This window comes from Lissotriton vulgaris, chromosome 12 (genome assembly GCF_964263255.1).
Source record: "Lissotriton vulgaris chromosome 12, aLisVul1.2, whole genome shotgun sequence".
NCBI lineage: Eukaryota > Metazoa > Chordata > Amphibia > Caudata > Salamandridae > Lissotriton > Lissotriton vulgaris.
The window spans coordinates 702,447,819-702,468,999 of record NC_141700.1 but is presented as its reverse complement, the minus strand read 5'-3'; the positions used below and the strand labels follow the sequence as shown (position 1 = coordinate 702,468,999).

General features: G+C 43.9%; 1 protein-coding gene across 1 annotated transcript in view; it reads right to left on the bottom strand.

Moving 5' to 3' along the window:
- The window catches only part of LOC147678039 (uncharacterized), a 360,244-nt gene that overhangs the window by 77,508 nt on the left and 261,555 nt on the right, over positions 1-21,181 (bottom strand). Inside the window, exons 8-9 of the mRNA XM_086945608.1 lie at positions 20,837-20,896; positions 2,305-2,470 (exon numbers count right to left, since the gene is read on the bottom strand). Coding sequence (XP_086801734.1) covers positions 2,305-2,470; positions 20,837-20,896 — 226 coding nt within the window. The remainder of the gene's footprint in view (positions 1-2,304; positions 2,471-20,836; positions 20,897-21,181) is intronic.

Here is a 21,181-nt window from a genome sequence, read left to right as displayed (position 1 = left end):
GGATAAGCTGGGCTTTGACATAATAGGGCCTATACATGCTAAGGGCCCCCAGGATTGGTATCTTCTAGACATGATTGACTATTATTCAAATTGGATCTCCTATAAATTTGTCGTCAATATCAACACTAAGGCTACATTAGCGTTCTTAAGTGACATTTTCTCGAAAGAAGGGATTTCCTCTACATTAGTCAAGGACAATTGGGTGCAGTTGGTGTCGGAGGAGATGAGGGAGTTCCTAAAGGACATGTCTATAAACCATGTACGCACTCCACTTTACTGTCCAAAAGCAAATGGCAAAGTCGAAAGGGCCAACAGGATGTTAAAAGAGTGCATACAACTAGTGGTAAGGTCAGGTAAACCCGTTGAGCTGGCAATCTGAGACATGTTATGGTCTTATCATACGACACCCAGCCTCAGTACTGGTCACACTCCATTTGAGTTGTTGAGAGGGAGGAATGCTGGCTCCAAATTGTCTCCAAACTGGTTGTATCCTAAAGATATAGTAACGGTTGACCAAGATGATTTTAAGAGGAAAGTGGAGTCACGTCAAGGGAGGTACTAAGCCTCGTATGACAAGAAGTGGGGTACCAAAGAGAGGTTCCTAAAACAAGGTCAGAATGTTTACATAAGGAAACCGGAGGGCCTGGGAAGAAAAGGAGACAAATACTATGTCCCAGAAGGAATAAAGGAGGTACAGAAGAATGTGGTCATGTTGGAAGATGGCAGAAAATGGAGTGTGGACTGGGTGGCTACTGACGATACAAGAGCAGAACTGAGAGGGGGCAGCAGTTCAGAGTCTCAGGTGGTGCAGGATGGGGTGCCCCTATTGAGAAGGGGATCCAGGATACGCAAAACTCCCACGTGGCACAGAGAGTATCATACAGATTAATGGTGAGGTTGCTTGTTTTATCCTCAAATGTCTTTATGGTCTACTGCGCTAGACCACTTGTGTTATCACCTTGATCCTAGCACCTTTCTTCTACTCCTCCTCCTCTCCTCCTTCCTTTCGCTTCTATTCTTTGGGGAGGAAGATGTGTTATAATCTGTCTTGGTTTCCTCCTACCTCCCCCCCCCTCCCTTCCTCTACCCTTGGTTGCCTCCTAGAATGTTGGAGTGAAGGCAGCTTTAGAATGTTCGTGAACTGCCTTGACAGAGTGGAACCTAGCACCAGCAAGCAGAGGGTGCGTGTTGCGTTTATCTTAATAAAACTATGAAACTTACCTCAAGTGTGGACATTCTTTACTACACCATTGTATAGTAATTGTACCAATATTTAATCCGCGGCGGCACAGCACCCAGGATAATATACTGCATCACTAAACACTTGCAAGGTCCCGAAGCACACTGCACTCCAAACCAAAACACATTCGTAAAATACATTGTCATTTACAACACCATTACCTCTAACTCTCACAAATGCAAGACTTATTGCTGTGCAAATGCTTGTTTTCAATGCTGTGGGTCTGGTAGCTTCTCTGATATGCTTGGCAGACAGCTTATTTGGTATTTAAAATGCCCAATAGCCATCATGTATGGTAATGGTCATCACATGGTTCAAAATACTAATACATATACATTTGAGCACTTGATAGTGTTGTGTCTCACCATCACCAGCACCATTGCCATTATCTCTATTACCAATACTATCATCACTCTCCCATTGCCATCACCTCACAAGACACCAACTCTACCACGAGCACTTTCATTACTACTCTTACAACCTTCATTAATATCACAGTCATTACCACCACCACATTACGCTACCCCACCACCAGTACCACCTTTAACATGACTACTATAACTAGTTGCACCATTACAATTACCATTACCATCATCACCATCACCACCATTGCACTGCCACAACACCATTACTTGATTTCCTACCTCCAATATCACAACCATAAATTCCACCATAATCTCCACCTCCCTTACCAACACTACCAGTATTACCACATTTAACACCACAACAATCACCAATACTAATGTTATTACCATACCATAAAAATCATGATCAGCGCAGCCATAACCTTCACCGTCCTATTATGTAAATGTAAGTGTTAACAGTTTGAGTGTGCAGTGCTGTGTGTGCAGGAGAAAGGGCGCCTGTAAGAGATGTTGTATGTCTGCTATCAATAATAAAGTAAGCGTTGGCAAAGCAAAGAGACCTCCTGTTAAACTTATGCAAAACGATTTTGTGCACACCCTTGCATGCATTACCACATTAAAACATTTCTAATGACTCTGCCAATGCTTGGTTGCAAGTCAAAGTCCCTGAAGTTGAGTAAAGCAATATATTGTACTTACAAACACTGAGGTCCTGTTCTTAAGAGCCTGCACTCCCCATAGTTGCAGTTAATTGCATCAGGCACACCCTTGTTGCAGTGGGTCCCACAACTCAAATTGCCCCCACCGATGAAATATGGGAAGTAGAATTTACTGAAGTTGGCAGGTGCCCTCTCTTGGCACAATTCTATAAAGGAAAATATTGACATTGTCATCTCATCAGTATCATTGTTTCATCAAATCACACATTTGTACCAGTGTTTAAAAAGATAATTCATTTTGTCCACTAATAAGCATGCAGGTCTCCCTTTAACATGTCGATGGGTGCGACGTAAGTAATGTGGACACAGCTGCTCTGGTACAGAATGTTCTAAACGCATCACAGTGCATTATACTGCACTGTGGTAAATCATACACTATGCAGCTGTGCACAGAGAAGACAACTGAGGACTAAATATTATATTGATTGTAGCAGACTATGGAAGCATTAACAGCAGCGGGTGTTGTGCCCAGCAGTTTGATTGCAGCACAGTGTAGAGTGCCAAGTCAATTACTTACCAGTTTGCATAGGTAAATCTACATGCTATATCCACACATGAAGATTTCTACCTATGCCAGGAAGAACATCTCTTCACGGCTGGTATTTACAATTTCTGGGAAGAGATATCCACACATTAGCAGGATTATGAGTTTCACCCTATTATATGAGGGAGTTGATACAATTACATCCGAAATTGGAGCCTAAAAATGGACTTCTAATAACTTTAGGACCAAATTTGAGGTGTAATCCTCAAAGAGGAGTTCCCTACAGAGGAAGTAGAGATCTACACCTATTCTATGTAAACACTGAATTGAAGAGATTAGGGAAACACCAGTTACCTAAACTAAATCACACATATCTGGCAAAGATACCCTTGCAAGCACTTATATTCAACCCACACTTCAGGCTGTTACTTTTCCGAATGCCACACTCCAGCTCAACCCTATTGGAGGTAGCCCACTCCCCTGAAGTGGAAGAAGAGCTTTACAGAGGAGAGACAGACCTTGTAGTTCCAGTTGTTCCCATTGTTGTACATAACTACATGGATGTTCCTGGCCCTTGTCCCTACTTAAGCAACTATTTGAAAATGAGCTACAATCTGCATGTAAATCAGAATTCCTTTGACATCTAAATGTAAGAATGTACAGAGAAACTTTAAGTACAACATGAAAAATGTATTATAACCATGTACATAGAGTTGTAAATTTTGTAAATAAATCTAAAATACAGTACAGATATAAGTATACCGAACCGTGTAGAGCCAATCAATGGAAGAAGAGAGATCTAGAAAATAAGTAAGATGGACATGATCCGAGTTAAAAAATAAGGAAGTAAGATGTCTAGACGTTGTAAATAATTAATCTGCTGTTATCTGAGTGTAAAACTAAAATACTGTCTTTTTACTATCATAGCAGCTATTGATTAAGAAAAGAAATATGCAGAATTCCTGAGGAAGGCGAACGGCCGAAACACGTTGAAAGGAATAATCTCTGCGTATTGTTGAATGTTTTTAAATCTTTTCTATTGTACAGTATTTAGAATGTATTATATGTAAAAAAAATGTTTTTAAAAATAACTCAAAAACATCAATATTTGTATAAATGAAAGAATAGAAAAAAGAGTCACAAAAGAAATATAAAAATCAAAAAATGAAATATGAATAAATAATTTGAACAATGAATATCTAGTAGGGTTATTGATTTTAATAACGTCTAGTTTACTCAACAAACATTAATGCTTATAACCTGACACTTTCCTTCCAAAAAAAGTTTCTTTCCCTGCTAGGGTTTATCACTTTAGGCAGGGGCCCCATTTTTCCAAAATACATAACTACATGGATGTACATAATGTGCCTCCATACACCCACAAAGGAGCGGAAAAGGCAGCCTTGTAGCAGAAGCTGAGAGACTCTCAATGCTTTGGTGTCTAAGGTATACATATTGGGGACCTCAAAAAGAAGTGGCAGGATGAGAGCAAAAGATGATTCTTCTATTGTGACTTACTGGATTGGTGTTGATTGTTGAGTCACTCTCTGTCAGAGGTATAGAAATCTGTTGATTTCCATTCTTTTGCCAACTTACCTTATGTTTTATGGTTTCAAAGTGTTTTGTTACTCAATAAATGATCGGATTCTCCATCTGGAGATGATAAAAGTAGTTCTCATAGTAGTTCTATGTGCCACTGCCTATTACCTCATGACCGGACCAATGCTTTTTTTTATAGATACGTACACCCTAGGTCCCCCTGAGTTTCAGGGTCTCCTTGTTTCTTTATAAATAATAATAGTGGGCCTGCAGCTCTGTGCCACCCACATGAGTAGCCCTGTAAACCAGTGTCTGTGAGTGTCAGCGCCACAGCAGTGCACGTACAAGGGCCTGTCCCTACCAGGCAGAGGTGCCTTCGCTCTCCCTTCTGGTTTTCCACTTGCTGCCGTCATACTGGAGTTGAAAAAGGCATGTAGTACACTCTGACCGGTGGTGGCTGCACTGCCCCACCCATAAGCATGGAACTTAGGTCAGGTGTCTTGCCAGTATGGTGTCCCATATGCTGTATGTTGCCTTTTTTCCTTTCTTTACAGTGTGCCTGTTTGAGGGCTACAAGTTCCAGCCGCCCTGGCAGGAAGCCATCTTGGGTGTGACAGTAGTCCTTAAAGAGCGGCCCTACCCAACAAAAGCCACTCACTATTCAAGCCTCTCTTGCTGGTGCAGGAGCTCTGGTCTTCCTGGCAGCCTCAAGCATTCCTCTGGCAGCTCGGTGAGAATTCTAGACAGCGTGCTGAAGTACCCCCCTTACTCCTAAAGAGCTCCTGTTGCTTGTATCGGCTCCCGCTGTGTTTCTCTTACTGCTGGATGCAGAGAAGTCGGATCTTAGCAGTAAGCCGGTACTGTCTGGCTGTTTATGATGCATTCCTGTCCTGAAACGGAGTGTTTTTGATGCTTTATTCCCAGAAGTGTACCCACTATATGTGCCAGAGATAAGCCTCTGCCTGTCCTGCTGTGCTGCTGGAGGGACAGAGGAGCTTGAGCCTCAATGCTGCCTGTGCTGGGAGATGAAAGATGGAGGGCTACCTGCTGCACACACCCTTGCTGCACACATGGTACCTGCAAACACACCGCCAATGCACACACCCTCGCTGCACACATGGTACCTGCGCACACACCCTCACTGCACACACCCTCACTGCACACATGGTACCTGCACACACACCCTTGCTGCACACACACCATCGCTGCACATACCCTTGGCTGCACACATTCTACCTGCTGCAGGCACCCTCGCTGCACACATGTGAACCGTGAACACCGCCTCGTTGCACACACCCTCGCTGCACACATGCTACCTAGAAAATTACTTTCTTCTGAAAAGAGCGCCACACTGAAGCAACGCTGCAGCACTCACTCAGCCAGCCAAAGAGCGGTTAATTATCAGCCGTGAGGGCATGCAATATCCTGCTGCAGACTCCCATCAAGGCGGCCTACGAGGAAGGCTGTAAATATAACAAGTACTGGCACTAACAGTGCCTTAGGGAGCCCTGTTCACTAGGTCCTCCGAGTGCACTCCACTCGGCCCCAACAATGTGCGCCAACCGGCACTACTCAAAGGACTGTGTTGCGTCGATCAGCAGCATGGAGCTCTGCTCTTTTTTCTGGAAGCCTGCGAGGCTCCGATCCCCCTCTCTGGCATCGGAGCAATTGGGAAAGCTCAGTCTTCCTCTGGCCGGTGTGCGGGACTCTCCTCGGTGCACGGGAGCCCCGCCCGCACTGAGGTGCGAGACACCTGACCCCCGGTCTTTGCGCCTACGTTTCGTGAGGTGGGCGCGCTTGTGACTGCGCACTGTTTTTAAACAAGCATTTGCAATGGAATACGACTTGCATTTACGTGAGACATATTGCATTACAAATGGCAGCTTCCATGTTTAAGAAAGCACGAAGAGGAGGGGGGGCGAAAAAACTGCGAACTTCGGGTGGGGGCAGGTGGGACACACAGGGCAGTAAATAGTGTTCAAGTAAAGGGACTAATAGCCTCAGAAGGAGCAAAATGACGACATAGTCGTCAGGAGGCGGGACTAACAAGCCAAACACAAATTACAATGCAGAATTTATGAATAAAGGCAATCAAAAGGATGGTCAGAAGTGGGTGGAGCTTCCCAACTATAGTGTATACAGCACCTCTCGGCGAGACAGCGCATGCGCTGCCTAGCCGAGACCTAAAAAGGTATGTGCAGATCATGAGGACACAGCCGCAGTGACAGTGAATGCAGTTTTCAACTGTCATGTCAAACTGGCAAGTGCACCCACAGGCCCGGCCCGGACCTTCCCTTTTACTACATGTAAGGCCCCCTAAAGTAGGTCAAGGATACCCGCATAGGCAGGGTGCAGTGCATGTGAAAGTTAGGACATGTATTGGTGTGTTTAACAAATCCGGATAGTGAGATGCTGCCAGTTTAATTTTTCACTGATAAAAGGACTAGCTCTCCCATAGGTTATCTTTGGAGCAACCTTGTAATATTTTACACTTGTAACTTTAAATTGAGAAGAGCTAAAGGTTTAGAGTTTGGGTTCTCTGAGTTCAGGGTTTGTAAACATATCTTTTAGGGAAGATGGCTTTCAAATTGTGCATTTCAAAATGTCACTTTTAGAAAGTGAACAAGAAACACCAAAGGGTCTTGACTCTACTCAGTAAGGCTGAGTCAATATAACAGCAAAACAAAACAATTGCCAGTAATGAGCAAAACTACCAAACTGATTACTGACCAGAACCTACGACTCAGACAATAGGTCCGCAATTTTTACTTGCAGCTTTAGTTATTTATTTTATCAAATCTTTTTACAAATCACATCATAAACAATACTTTTATCTACATGTGCATCAACAATGAATACAAAGCAAAAGAGGGAAAAGCTGTGTACACATACCTATGTTTCACCCCTCCCCCCAAAAAAAAAAGTGGGCATTATCCTGCTTTACCATCCTATACCTTTGGCTGCCTGCCTGTGGAATCAACGTTTGGTTTATATTGACAGTTGGGTTGTTTGTGCATTCACTCTAGACAGTCCCACAAAAGCTTTTCTACCCTGAAAATGTCAAGTACTACAACGGGGTGCTTAGTTTCCGCTAAGGTAAAATTGTGGGCCTATTACTTGTGCAGGTCTAACATCCTGCACAACTAATAACCCAATTTCCTACAATAACAATCATTGCAAAAAGTGATTTCAAAAGGTTTTGAAAACATTGATAAAACACCATTGAAATACACAAACTATGTGCACTGAAAACAAGATAGCCTAAGTATAGGTGACAAAGGGTGGTAATAAGTCACTCCAATGGCACAGGTGACAGAAATTGGAGTGTTGAATTGTCGCTCCATGCTAGAGCAAGTGCTAGAATCAATGTGCTAGTGGGTGGTGGCAAATCAACAATGGATGAGGGATTTTAGCCCGGAACTCAGACAAAGGGTAGCAGTGTGAAGAGGTGACCTGCTTCTCACCCAAGCACCAGATATGAAAATATGTGGTCAGGGAGAGCACAAGCAATCCCCGGAAGCGAAGTGTATTGTATCTCAGGAATATATTAATAATATTATGGGTCAAAGGATAACAGAGGTCAGGGCCCAATCCACTGGACAGGTAGGATGTCCAAGAACAGGCAGGCATGTGACCTACATGTGACCTACAGATGCTGTACAGGCCACAAAGGTTGTGTTAAAAAGCCCCAAATGTCTCAGAAGATGCATAGAAGTAATCTGAAAAGCAAATTTGCAAGGGCGTGAGGCGAATCAGTAACTGGATGTAGTTGATTCCAGGTTATGGGACATGCACCACTTGCCACTGTAGAAAGGGTCCCAGGTTGGTGTAGAAATACCGCCCTCTCAGGCGCCAAGCCCCAGTTGGCAGCTGCAGTCATTGCCGGGCAGTTCCCACTCTCAGGCCCATGATCCCACCTAAGCGATCATGCCACAAGCGGTACTCAGGCCAGGCCAGCTAGCAAGCAATGGGGAGAGGAAGCAGCAAATGGGTTCCCCCAATGAACCGAGGTATCAAGTGATAAGACTCCAGCGATACAATCATTCCTAGACCTCATCCACTCCCCAGACCAAAGGCGCAATAAGCAAGCCTCAGATGATCTGCCGACAAGTCAGTCATAAAGCGTCCTTGACAGTGAAACAGCAAACAAACAGGATCACTCCAGTCAAGCAGCTCTCGTGGGCACATTCAGAGGGACGGGGCACCAAATAGAGTGTCCCAGTTACAGGATAGGTAAAAATAGTGCAGGCTCATTTTAGGAGCCTTTCTAAAAATCATTTGTGGAGTCAACCCATGCCCCAGGTAGAGGTACAGTTCTGCTTGCTCCAAATGGCCCAAAAAAAAATAAAAGTACTACTTTCAACCCATCATCAATTTAATCTACAACTGCACTAAAAGATTTAGCCATCTCCAAAATGCAGTGGGTTGATCTAAAGGTGACAGACAACCCATTGTGACACACCCTAATAGATGCTCACCCAAAAGCCATTGGCTGAAAAGGGTTCACCCAAAGTCTGTTTCTATTGTTTTGTATTGTGCTGATTTACGGTCTTGCTAGCCAGCTAACATTGTCTTCAGCTTGATCTAAGCATGTGCTAAAAAATACTCCACATCCTCACAGGTGTGAAACATTCTTTATTCATTCAGTATGGAATTCAATACATAGGGGATGCTGTTTTTTATTAGGTGAACTGGTGTTCAGGTAACTTGGACATTTGCTCGTCACTTTAAATTTTAGTGTTTTCCAGCAGATAATTGTGAGGATATTCATTTTTGGTACCAATTTAGCCATTAACGGTAATAATGAGTCAAGACAGCTTGCACAATCCATGGCTGTCACACTGTTCAGATTTTCGCCAACCATCTAACTTGTACATAAGTAATGGGGCGATCACTTTTCCTGGATGTCAAATGCGCCTACATTAAACTTGCAGCTACCAATATGCCAAGATTCAGTGAAAACGTGCATTAAAAATGCCCTTTGGTTGGCCAGGCCCCGTCCTTACACGCCACGTATTGATTTTTTCAGGATTATTGATGAAATGCAGAGTTTCAGGATAATTGTCATTAGCAAGACATTGCTGTGCTTTCTTGCAGGGAAATGTGATGTTTGTGTTTTGAATACAATTTCGTTACTTGCAGGCTTTTTATTGGTATCTGGTGTTCAGGTCAGGAGGCATTATTTACTACGAACGCGCTATAATGCATTCCATTACAAAGAGGTTGTTACAACGACTGCGTTGTTTCAACGCGAACCATTACATAGCAAGTCATTTCAGCGACTTTCTCTAGGGGGCGCGCTGGTGTTGGATTTACAGTCCAACACCTTCCCTGCTGTTGCAGAAACTGGAGTAGGAATAGTAAAAAATACTATTCCTAAGTTCAGCACGCCCCCTTCAGCTAGTCGTTGTAGCGACTTGTGATGTAATGGTTCATGTTGAAGCAACGTGGTCGTTGGAATGACCACGTTGTAATGGAATGCGTGAAAAGTGTGTTCTTAGTAAAGAGACATATTCCTCAGGTCATACTCCCATGCACTCACAGCTTCAGTCCACACATTGCAGGACCTTATGCTAACCACCAGCCTTTCCTTCAATGAAAGGCACTCAGCACGAGTGAATTTGGGGTATCGCTTCCAATTGCACGGGCCACACACTATGAAGAACAGACCCGCCAAACAACTTCCTGACCCAGTGGAAAATCAAAAAAATCTACAAATATTACAATCACAAACCATCAATATCGGAAGTAGGTAAATCTTAAAGGCTACTGCTCAATTTGTAAAACCTTCGTCAATAGAGTTTATGAAACACCTCTTCACAAATCATAAAATAATATTGTAAATGTGGGATACTTGTAAAGCGCACTGTTACTCTACCCGAGTGTCCTGGCGCTATAGACCGCTGGGGAACCCATCCTGGTTTTCCCTGTGAGATGGTCCCTTTCTGGGTATCTCCAGGGTGAAACCAGGCATCCCTGGCGTCTGTGGGGGACCGTTGTGAAGATGAGGTAAGCTTAATGCCCAGAGTTGCCGAGTGTGTTCCCTGGTTAGAGTAGGCACTGAGGCAAGAATTATCGAGTCCGTTGACCCTGGTCCAAGACCTTGCCGTGTCGGGAATTGAACCCTGGTCCAGGGCCGTTCTCTGCTTACAGATCTGCCGCCACTAACCAGTGAGCCACGCCACTTACTACAATCACCTTTTGTAGTAAGGGCCCAGGTCAGCAATAGACCTATCGTACACAAATTGAATATCACTCAAATGCTAGGGAGTAAATTCTGAAATTAATCGATCTGTTATTAAATAGCGACATTTTATTCTGGATGAAAAGACTCAAGTTCTTCGAACAAACGTTTATCGTTTTTCACAAACAATATAATTTTGCCTGTCATTTCTGTCAGTGACTGTTATTTAATGATGCCACATGTGGACATGTTATGCCTTTCATACACATTTGACCTAGTATTTAAATTCTAGGGATAACCATCCGGTGGCAAGGATTTCTTCTATAATTTTAGTCAGAATTATACAAAGAATTTCCAGAATATGTCAAAGAGCCTTTATGTCAGGGTCACAACTATGCTTGCAATGGCTACGATTTTGTAAAAAAAATCCATAATTTGTAAAGGAAGAATACCATTATGGAAGGGGCTGCATAACGCCAGCCGTAGCAACGTTAATGCCCAAAATGCCAAAATATGGTTAGGATGGGCACTGATGCGAAATGGGTTCTATGCATTTAATAAGCCAAGATTTCTACGCTTTTTTGATCACTCGGTGTTTAACTTTTTAGTGTGGGTGAGTCTCACTACTTGTGTCTCACCCACGGTAATGACATGATAAATGGATTGCATGTGGTTACTGCCTTTTAAAATAATAAGGCTGCTGCCATGCTGCAAGGGTAAGGGGCACATGGTTGATTACACATGAACAAGTTTGCACACATGTGAGGGATGCATGTGTGTGCCTTCCGTTCAGTGCAGCCCGGTAACTACAGACAGATATCTATGCACAGGTAGCCTGGCACAGAGGGGACTCTCTAGAGTGAGATATTGGCCTGGGGTACGCCTTATAATATTAGTGGGGGTTAATATGTAAAGTCAGTATGGTTTACTGTTTTGTCTGCAGTGACACTTTATTATACACCTTGGGGTAAGTGTGCCTTGGAGAACAGTTTTGCTTCTCTCTGGCCTACAAAGTGCAGCAAGGTATCAAACTGAGGTGAAAAGTGTTTGCCAAGATTGATTAGGCAAGTTTGAAGATCAAACAAGTACACCTTGTCATACATGGTTGTCGAAAATTCTCATATTTCTCTGGCTCAGCTCAGAATCTGATTCCAGGCCGTTCGTCGCTCTGATGGGCCAAGGTAATTACTCTGCACACAAAAGGAGTAATCACAGTGCTTCTCCAGCTCCTGAGGAAGAAGAGGTGGGAAAGGAAACCTTCACCAGTTAATTAGTTGTCACACTGTACGAGGGCTGGGACAACACAGTCATGTTGAATAACGGAGGAAGCCCAGACAACTACAGCCAGCACAGGAGGGGGTTCCTCTTTCACTTTTTTGTGAGAAAGTTCCTAGCAGTGATTTCAGCAAGGGGTGGAGCTGAGGTGCCAGAGGAAAAACACAGCTCTTCGACAGACCTCCTCCTTGATGGACAGGATCCTGCACCTCTTCTCCACCCCAGCGCCTTGAGACCCTAACGGGTGACTAGTCCCAGTGAACAAATCCATGGTTGATTGATTGATTGATGTGACTAGTAACTTCTGGATGACACCATCTTGAACTGTCCCAGCTTGCTGTGATGCAGCCCCTTCGGATTGGCCACTGGTGTCTGGCTTCTAGAACCTTCCACTGCCATTTAATCACTTTTTCACAAGGTGGAGAGAATGCTTGGTGTTGGATTTGGACACCGGGAATGTGACTACAGCAGCTGCCATGGAGAACTGGAAGGACAAGCCCCCTGAATCCCTAACAGATTAAGTACTCTGCCCACAGTTGACCCCAGGACCACTGGAGCTCTACCGGACCAGGGAAGCTGGTTTCCTTACTCCCTCTAAGGTACAGTTGATGAAAAATCTTGACTTCTGTGCACCAGAAATAATGGAAAGGAGGGAAGATGGCAAGCGGAGCAGGTAAACCAGTTGCCTTTAGAATGGGCTACCTTGAATGTGAGGAGGTGTGCTGAAATGTCTCTCTGCTGAAATGACTCTAGGTGGCCACAGTAGAAAAAAAGAGCCCAAGCTCATCTAAATCAGCCCAACTGGGCCTGAGTTATGGTGCTTGGATTGTTGTGACCTTTGTCCCTATGGAGCACTTGGGGCTCTGCTGTAACTCTGTTTTGAGCTTCCCAGGGGGACCAAGTCCCCGGGGAATGATGCAATCTCTGTTAAATAATTGCTAGGGGGAATGAGTGTGTGTATGATCCCGTCCTGTGAACTACAATTTACCCCGGGACTCAGTCAGTCAGTCAAAACCACTTTATTCGATTAGTTAAAATCATAAAAGTATTCTAGACATTTATAAAATTGTAAAAACATTTTTTTTAAATCAATTAATACAGTATTAAACATGGCAAAAAGTTAAAACACAGTTTAAAAGGGTAATTACACAATTTCATTTCCGTTTGAGCCCAAACAGTACATTAATCAAATACATAAAGCAGAAATTGATTATCCTTCAACATAAAAAATCCAATCTTAATCTCAATCTCTTACTTCTTACAGATGCAGCCAGGAAACTGGCGGTACAATACATAGTTACAGGAGAATCCATCATTTGTAAATATAACATTGCGGGCTTATACTGCGTCAATCTCATCTCCTTCAATATTGGTTTTAAATATCAATTCCGGGGTTCACAATAAAAAGAGCAGAAAAACAGGAAATGCGCAGTGTCCTGGGTGGAAAGACCATCACATTTGCATGGGGTCGACTCCTCAAGCCTACACCAATCTTTCTCGTCCCAAAGGACCATATAAATTTGATTGAAACGGAACTTGGTCAGTAGCCATCTATGGAAGAAATTTGTAACCACTGACAAATAAGGAGCCAGCTCAAGGGATGTAGTTATCATTACATGCACCCTCACGGATGGTTTGCATAGCTCGACCGTTTCACGCTCGGCAACACAAAGCCTAATAAAGTTAGTCTTCACCCACACTAGATCTGCTTTACACAGGGATTCTGGACTGTCAAAAATCTCAGGGCGTCCTAGCTTCACAGCCAAGGACTCTACATAGGACAGCCACTGGATATCCCTCCTGTGGTCTAGTTTAAGACAATCTTTTATGATCTTGTGGTTAAGGCTAAGGTTCGGGTTTAGCCAGAGCTTGATCCACATCAGGAGCGGGGCTAGATTTATTGTGTCTAAAATGTAACCAAGACCTAGTTCAAGGTGTAGGGAATAAGTTGCTGTAGACTGAGGTAGGCCCAGCAACGACCGTAGGAATTTATATTCCTCTATTTGGATGCGGTCAGATTTTACAAAACCCCAAATTGCAGCCCCATATCTAGCAATAGCGGCTGTCTTGGCTTTATAAATGGCCAAGATAGCCTCTATGGGTTTTCCCCCTAATCTCTTTGCGAACCCCAAAATTGCGGAGGCTGAACTTCTCACCGCGTTTGCTTTAGATGTTAACTGTGGTGTCCAAGTACCCCTTTGGTCAAAATTTACACCCAAGTAGGTGAAAACCTTAACGCTAGAGATAACCTCGCCGTCACAGAAGAAGGTTTTTTCTTTATTTTTGGAGCAGCCTACTGACATTGTATGGGATTTACTGCTATTGATCACCAGGTCAAGACTGGACATGAAATTTCCAAAAGAATCAAGTAGCTTTTGCAGGGCAATTGGGGTCCTGGCTATTAACACCGCATCATCGGCATAGAGGAGCACCGGGATTGGTGCACCCCCCATGCACGGGATATCCTGAGTGACAGCTGTTAGGTCATCCTCCAATGAATTGAACACTGGGATTATAGTAGCTGAGGACCAGGAATTAGGGAATCCTACTGCTGCTGATGCATTAAAGACTTTAGTTAAAATGTTAGCCCAGTACAACGGGTTAGCCTTGAACATATCAGCTGGGACCCCATCAGAGCCGGGGCCTTTCGGCCCGCAGTGCCCTCTATTGCCCTGATCACTTCGGCTATATCAAAACTAACAGGCGCCAAGGGGAGTTCGGACGCAGGGACCACAAAGGGTTCCTGCTCCATGTTGCTACCGTAGATTTTTTCAAAATGGCTAAGCCAATCTGCCTCGGATATGTTAAGTTCCAGCACAGTATTTTGTCACAGGAGAACAGAGGGGTATTGATAATTGACCAAAACTTAGCGCTGTTTTTTATGGTGGCTTTATCCATGAGCTCGGCCCAGGCATTACTCTTTAATTCATTTTTACGAGTTTTAATTGCCCTAGTATAATCCTTTCTAAGCTGCACTACTAGGGCTTTGTCCCTCGGACGAGTATTAAGTGCTTTTTTAAGGAGGTTATGGGCTTTACTACAGTTGTTATCAAACCAGCCCGTCACCGGTTTATTTTTACCTCCCTGGCCTTTAGCTGTTAAATTTATGGCCACTGTCCGACAGACACCTTCAAAGGAAGATAAAACCTCCTCGCTCCTAGAGTGGGGATTGGCACAAACATTCAAATCTTCAGCAGCCGTAGATGTTAAGTTTAGGAAAAAGTCATCAGGAACTACCTTTCCCCATTTGATCCTTCTCCCCTGGTCTTTAACCTTAAGTGGCATTGTAACCTGGGGGGTAACAGATGATTTTAGCAGCGAAAAACCGTTTTCAAGGTCCATCCCCACGGGGTTATGATCGCTCAACGGCTTAGCAACAGCATTGTAGGAGATCACATGTTTAAGGAGACCTGATGATAAAAAAATAAAATCAATTATCGAATAACAGTCCCTTCCCGTGTATGTGGCAACCCGTGTACTATTGTCATAAAACTCCGCCTCATAGAGATCATTTCCAATTAATAGATTTTCAAGAACCTGTCCCTTCTGGGTATGTTCGAGATGAGGGGGGGAAACACTATCCGGCCCATCTGCGTCCGTTAGAGCGCAATTTAAACATAAGTGTACATTAAAATCACCCATCACAATAAAATAACAATAAGTGGTTTGCTTTTCCTTATATGAAGTTAAAAAATCTGTTAACCATACTAAGTGCACATTTGCAGGGTAGCCGTGCGGTGAATTGTAATAGTTTACAAGAAGCCTTTTACAACCATCTTCCAAGGTTATCTCTATAACAAGAAAATTATGCGTGGCACAATCAATCTTTGTAATTTTGCCCTTTACATTCACAGGAGACCAACGTCAAGAGGCCCCCTCTATTCCGACCTGCTGGGGAAGGCAGGGCAGGTACAAAAAAAGAAGTAAAGCCATCCAACCAATAATCACATTCCGTGTCCCAAGTCTCTTGCATGGCAATAATGTCATAAAGCTTTACAAAATTTGTCCAGTTGGGGTCTCCCTTCTTTGACCGTAAACCGGCAATGTTCCAGCTTAACAACCTAACAGTGTCCCCTTTGCCAGGAATGACCACAACCGGTTTATTACCATCAACAGCAGAAGAAGGTACAGGAGCCATAGGGGTAAATTCCACTATAACTTCGACGACTATACCCTCTCCGGCCCCCCGTCAGTCGAACAACTCGAGTCCTGAGAGTGCGTCAAACCTATTATGTGTTACAATGGGGGGTCCAAATCTGAAAAATTATCCCTTCCTGGTCCCTGACTTTGACACGTAGACCTAGGCCCAAATGGAGTAAAGGGACTCAATCCTTGTCTAGGAGTAGAGGCTACAGTAAGATGATTGTAGAAATATCCCAAAGGACGCACTTGGATGCTGTTACCGTCGTTCATCATCGATGCTGCCCGTAATAAGACTGTGGCTATGTGTTGTGGATATTTAAAATTTACTACCACGCATTCCCCTCTAAGTATGGGCGAATTTTGCGAATTTCGCGTTCGCGAATTTTGCGGATTTGCGAACTCGCAATCCGCAAAATCCGCAAATTCTCGCGAATTTGCGGATTTTTTTTTTTTATGTTCGCACGGGTTTCTGCAAGTTCGCGAGGGTTTTATACAATTTCGCAAATTGCGAAATTGTACAAAACGCGTGCAAACTTGCAGAAACCCGTGCGAACACAATGTGCCCAGTAGGGTATGTGCCTCTTGTGTGTATAAAAGGTCAGAGAAAGATCAGTTCAGCAGATGAAGAGAAAGAAGCTCCTGGTCACAGGAACAGCACGGGTATTGCGCTCGTGAAAGTCAAGGATGCAAAGCCTATCCAGCATCACAGCTGATTTTCCACGGTAGATTTGGGAAGAAGGCACACCTGTCCAGCCTCGACGACGCTCACGATTGTTTTTGGGCTAATGAATGAGTCACTGAATTTGAGCATCAACTAGTTCGAGCGACCACGTGTGTGTTACTATGCAATCGCCCCGAAGGGCGCAGGGGTCCCTTGAGTGAGCTGCAGACCTGTGCCCAGCCATGCAACTATTTTACAATGGCGCCAGCAAGCTGCCAGCGCCGTTGTAAAATAGTTACAAAGTTAGCTTGCACAGGAAGCACTTAGATAAAATAAAGCAGCACCTGCTTCGTTTTATCTAGTGGTTCCTGTGCAAGCTAACTTTGTAACTATTTTACAACGGCGCTGGCAGCTTGCTGGCGCCATTGTAAAATAGTTGCATGAGTGGGGGTTCAACTTTTGAACCCGTTACGTTCGTGGATTTTTTTTGCGGATTTTGCGGGAAATCCGCAAAATTCGCGGATTGCGGACTTCCCAAAAATCCGCAAAATCCGCGAGCGTAACGGATTTCCCGCTCACACCTAGTCCCCTCTACAGTTTTTTTGCATGGGACCAATCCAGTTTACCCTCCTGGTCGTGATAATTTCTCCGGCAAATTTTGTAGGGAAACCACAGTTTGAACTCAGCCAAGATACCACTTTATTTTTAAGAGAATCATGTGATTCCTCGTGTGACTCGGCTGCATCCAGGTTTTGGGTCGGGACGTTAGCCAGTACGATTACGTAGGGGGCACAATCCGGGGGTAAGTTAATAAAATTGCTTCGCCTACTTGGGACAGCATTTGGGTCTTGAGCAGGGCCTGGCTTAGGGTGTACTACTGAGGTAACTAATGGCAAGGGGGATGGGGCCGAGGGAGCGGTGGAGTCAGTATCAACTCTTTCTTCCATTTCGGAAAGTTCAAGTTGGTTTGGCCACCTTGGCTACGTTTTTTTCAACAGACTCTGGGTGAACCATACTAGTTGAAGGGGGCGGAGGATTAACCTTATCTGGGTGGACTAGCTGTTTCTCTATCAGGCCTCCTAATCTTTTTATCTCTGCAGTAGCAGTATCCAGTTTGGCCACTAGGGATTTAAAGGATTCCTCGAGTTTTAGTTCAAGTTTGGCTTCTAGGGTTCGAATTAGCATGCCAAGCTGCTCAGGGCTCAGGGTTATATTTGCCTCTTTATTACCCTCCAAGATTGAAGTAGCCTCCGGGGAGGTATGGCTGTCAGGCAGATGGGTATCTACCCTTCTTTTGTGAACATTCCTACCTCCCCTTTTACTTTGCTGCTTTCTGCAGGTTCTGACGGGTCTAGTGTTTTTATGCACTGGTACCACCTCTTCCATCGGGTCCGAAAGCGACTTGTCAAGAGTTACCATGTCCGGTGGGTCAGTGCTTCTACTACATTGACTACCTCCAACCCAGAATCAGTGCCATTTTCGATCACTGGAGGAGCCTCCATTGGGGGAAGACACACTAAGGATAGGTCATGATCTGAGAGATTACCTTTACCCAGTGAGGCCCTTCTGTCATTGTTGATCTTGTTAACCATTTTTACTAAAAAGTTGTCAATGGGACCTGCCCCCACAGAAGCCTTATCCTTCTTTGATCCCGACATAAGTATGATTTATGCTTTAATGAGGGTTAACCTGATCACAAGTAACTCAAAATACTCAGCTCCCAATATTACAGTACATCACAATAGACCCTCAGCCCTTTCAGTCACTTTACCGTGTAGAAGTTGTTCACCGAAAAGTTTGCACAGGGTCTCTGGCCCAGCCCAGCCTCCTCCTGCCTCGGACGGCCACAGACGGCCACAGACGGCCCCGCCCTTGTCCCGGGCTTCTCCCGGTCGCTCCCGCGCGCGTCTCGCGGGGCGAGAGGGGGGTCAGCCTTTTTCAAGCGCCTCCGGGCGTTCCTGGCGCGTCACGGGCACGCTGCCCCAGAGGCTGCTGGGGGCTGTGGTCCGGTAAGCCTCCCGGCATGCGTGTGCCTGCCTAGATCCGCCGTTCACCTCAAGGCTCCGCCCGTTGGCGTCTCTGTAGGTTTTCAATGCTCCTGGTGTTCCCCCACTCCGGGGACTCAATCTCCCTGGGGCAATGAAAAAAGGGGGCATGGGACCCGATCTCTGGGCCCCTGACAGGAAAGAGGAGGGGCATTGTCGTGTCCCCCCCCCCCAAGAATAAAGAAAGGGGCCCAGGTCCCTGTCTCTGGGACTCCAATGCAAGGAGACAAATCGGAAGGTTTGGGGAACCCTCCTTTAAAAAAGGTGAAAGAAGAAAAGAAAAGCACAACCAAATCAGACAAAGCTGCTCATTCGATATTCACGTTCCCGGTAGGGAGCACCCTATAATGCCCAGGGGGCTTTCAAAATAATTTTATTTTTTTCGTCTTATGGTGGCTCCAAGGATGGCAGTGACACCACCAATGAGTTTGAGAGTTTGAGAAGTATCTTGAGAACTGCAAGACTTGCAGCAGCCCCTGAGAAGAGAATGTAAAAGTGACCCAATGTTCGCGAGGTCAAGGAATTTATGACTCTCCAGGATTTTCATCATTATTTCAAACACTTTCCAAGGCAGGGGCTTTTGCTTTCCAGCTGGGAGTGAAGCACCTTTTAGTGGTTGAATCTACAGGTACAATTCATGGGGCCTGAAAGTGCATGAAAAAGACACTGGGTTATGCTTCTTTAAAATCTGGTATCAATAGTATAATGCTAACACTGTCATTTTTGATCAATGTTGGAATGCTTTATTGACATTATTAATTGCATTTACATCTGTTAATTAATTATTGTGAAATTATAGTTTCAGCATGTAGTTGTTGGTTTATTTTAATGTGGTGAACCTTAGACAAAGTCATTAGGCATACCCTATATATTGTTATAATGACACTCTGGCAAAGCCAATAGACGTTGCCTTATTTAAAGTGACACTCTTCTTATATTGTGAAGTTCTACCAGGTACAGGTGGGGGTACTGTGATTTTGTGAGTCACAAATTTCATGTGATTTCAAGTCTTACCAAGATATTTTTAATCTGCCTGAAGCATATATTTGTTATTTAATGCATAACATTTAGAGGAGTGTGTGTGTAATAAAGGTACTTTTCCTTTGCCAAAGAAAAAGGACTGACTGGTCAACCATTAATTGTTATTATTGTGTGCCAGAAAATGGTGATTCCCAGGCCTCACCAACTCCCTGAGGAGGCCTTGGACTGCTCTGCTTTGCTACCCTGAGAGAGTCGAGTGCTACAATGGGGTCCTTAAATCCCAGGAGGGGAAATTGTGGACTTATTAGTTGAGCAGGCGTCACATCCTTCACAACTAATAACCCCATTTCTTACAGACACCTATAGGCTAGGGCACCATTAAGCCTGGAACAGCCATAATTATGTCAATAGTACCACTGATGTGCTAAGGGTGTCACCATGTTTAAAGAACAAACATAATAGCAAGGATGTCTACAAAATGTGCTGATTGCCCACAATAGATCAGGAAGGGTACCATTATACCAGGGCTACAATTGTGGAAGGCCTAGTCACATATTTGTCCATAATTCCCCAAAATCAGGGTGGCCCTCACAGGGCTAGTGACATCTGTAGGCATTGGATAGATTCAAATGTCAAGAGGCACCATTATTCCAGGGCCATCATGATCACAGATAGTCACAAATCGGTCACAAATGCCACCAACATGTTAAGAACGGGAAGTATTAGATCATGGCCATCCGTTGTCCTTTGGTAACCACAAATATGCCAAGAGTGCCCTTACTATATCAAGGAGGGAACCTTTATGCCTGGGCCACTGTTGTACCATGGATAGTCACAAGTATATCAAGTGCATAGAGTGTGCTTCGGTATTAGTAAATTTTGGACCTGGTATTTCTGCTTGATACTATATTACATATATTACGTTATATATTATAACAGGAAGTAAAGTTATAGCCACAAGCTAAGGGCAGGGTTTAAAAACATTTTTTGTAGACATCAATGGGCCCTGCTTCTGGGTGATGACTCCCAGCACATTTAAGACTGTAGACTGGTTGATGGCCAGGCAACACTTTAATCCGTGGTTAAAATTTACTAACTGAGGTGCGAGTTAAAGTTCAATTCTCAGCAATGCAGAAAAGTCTGGAAAGAAGAGGCAGAAATGCTATCTTTTATGTAAAGGATGATCTTTGTTTCACTTACCAGTCTCGGATGGAGGGGCAATTTCCTTGATGTTCGTCGAATTAGACCAGCAGAAAGAATCTAGAAAAAAAAGAATAATTAAGTTAATCTATTTTTAATTTTGTTTATGCTCTTTTTTGTGTAATTCACATTAGTTAAATGAATTTGAGACATCTGTTGACAGCTAAAAATAATTACAATTATTTATTCGCTTTTTTTTCTTTTTGCTACTTGCAGTCTTAGTTCCAATTAGTGCATTTAGAGAACTGAAAACAGTGGCTGATCAAACGTTAAGGATTTTTTTATTTAACTACATTTTTTAAAATAATTTCTAATTTTGAATCATGTTAAAATAGAGTAAAGAAC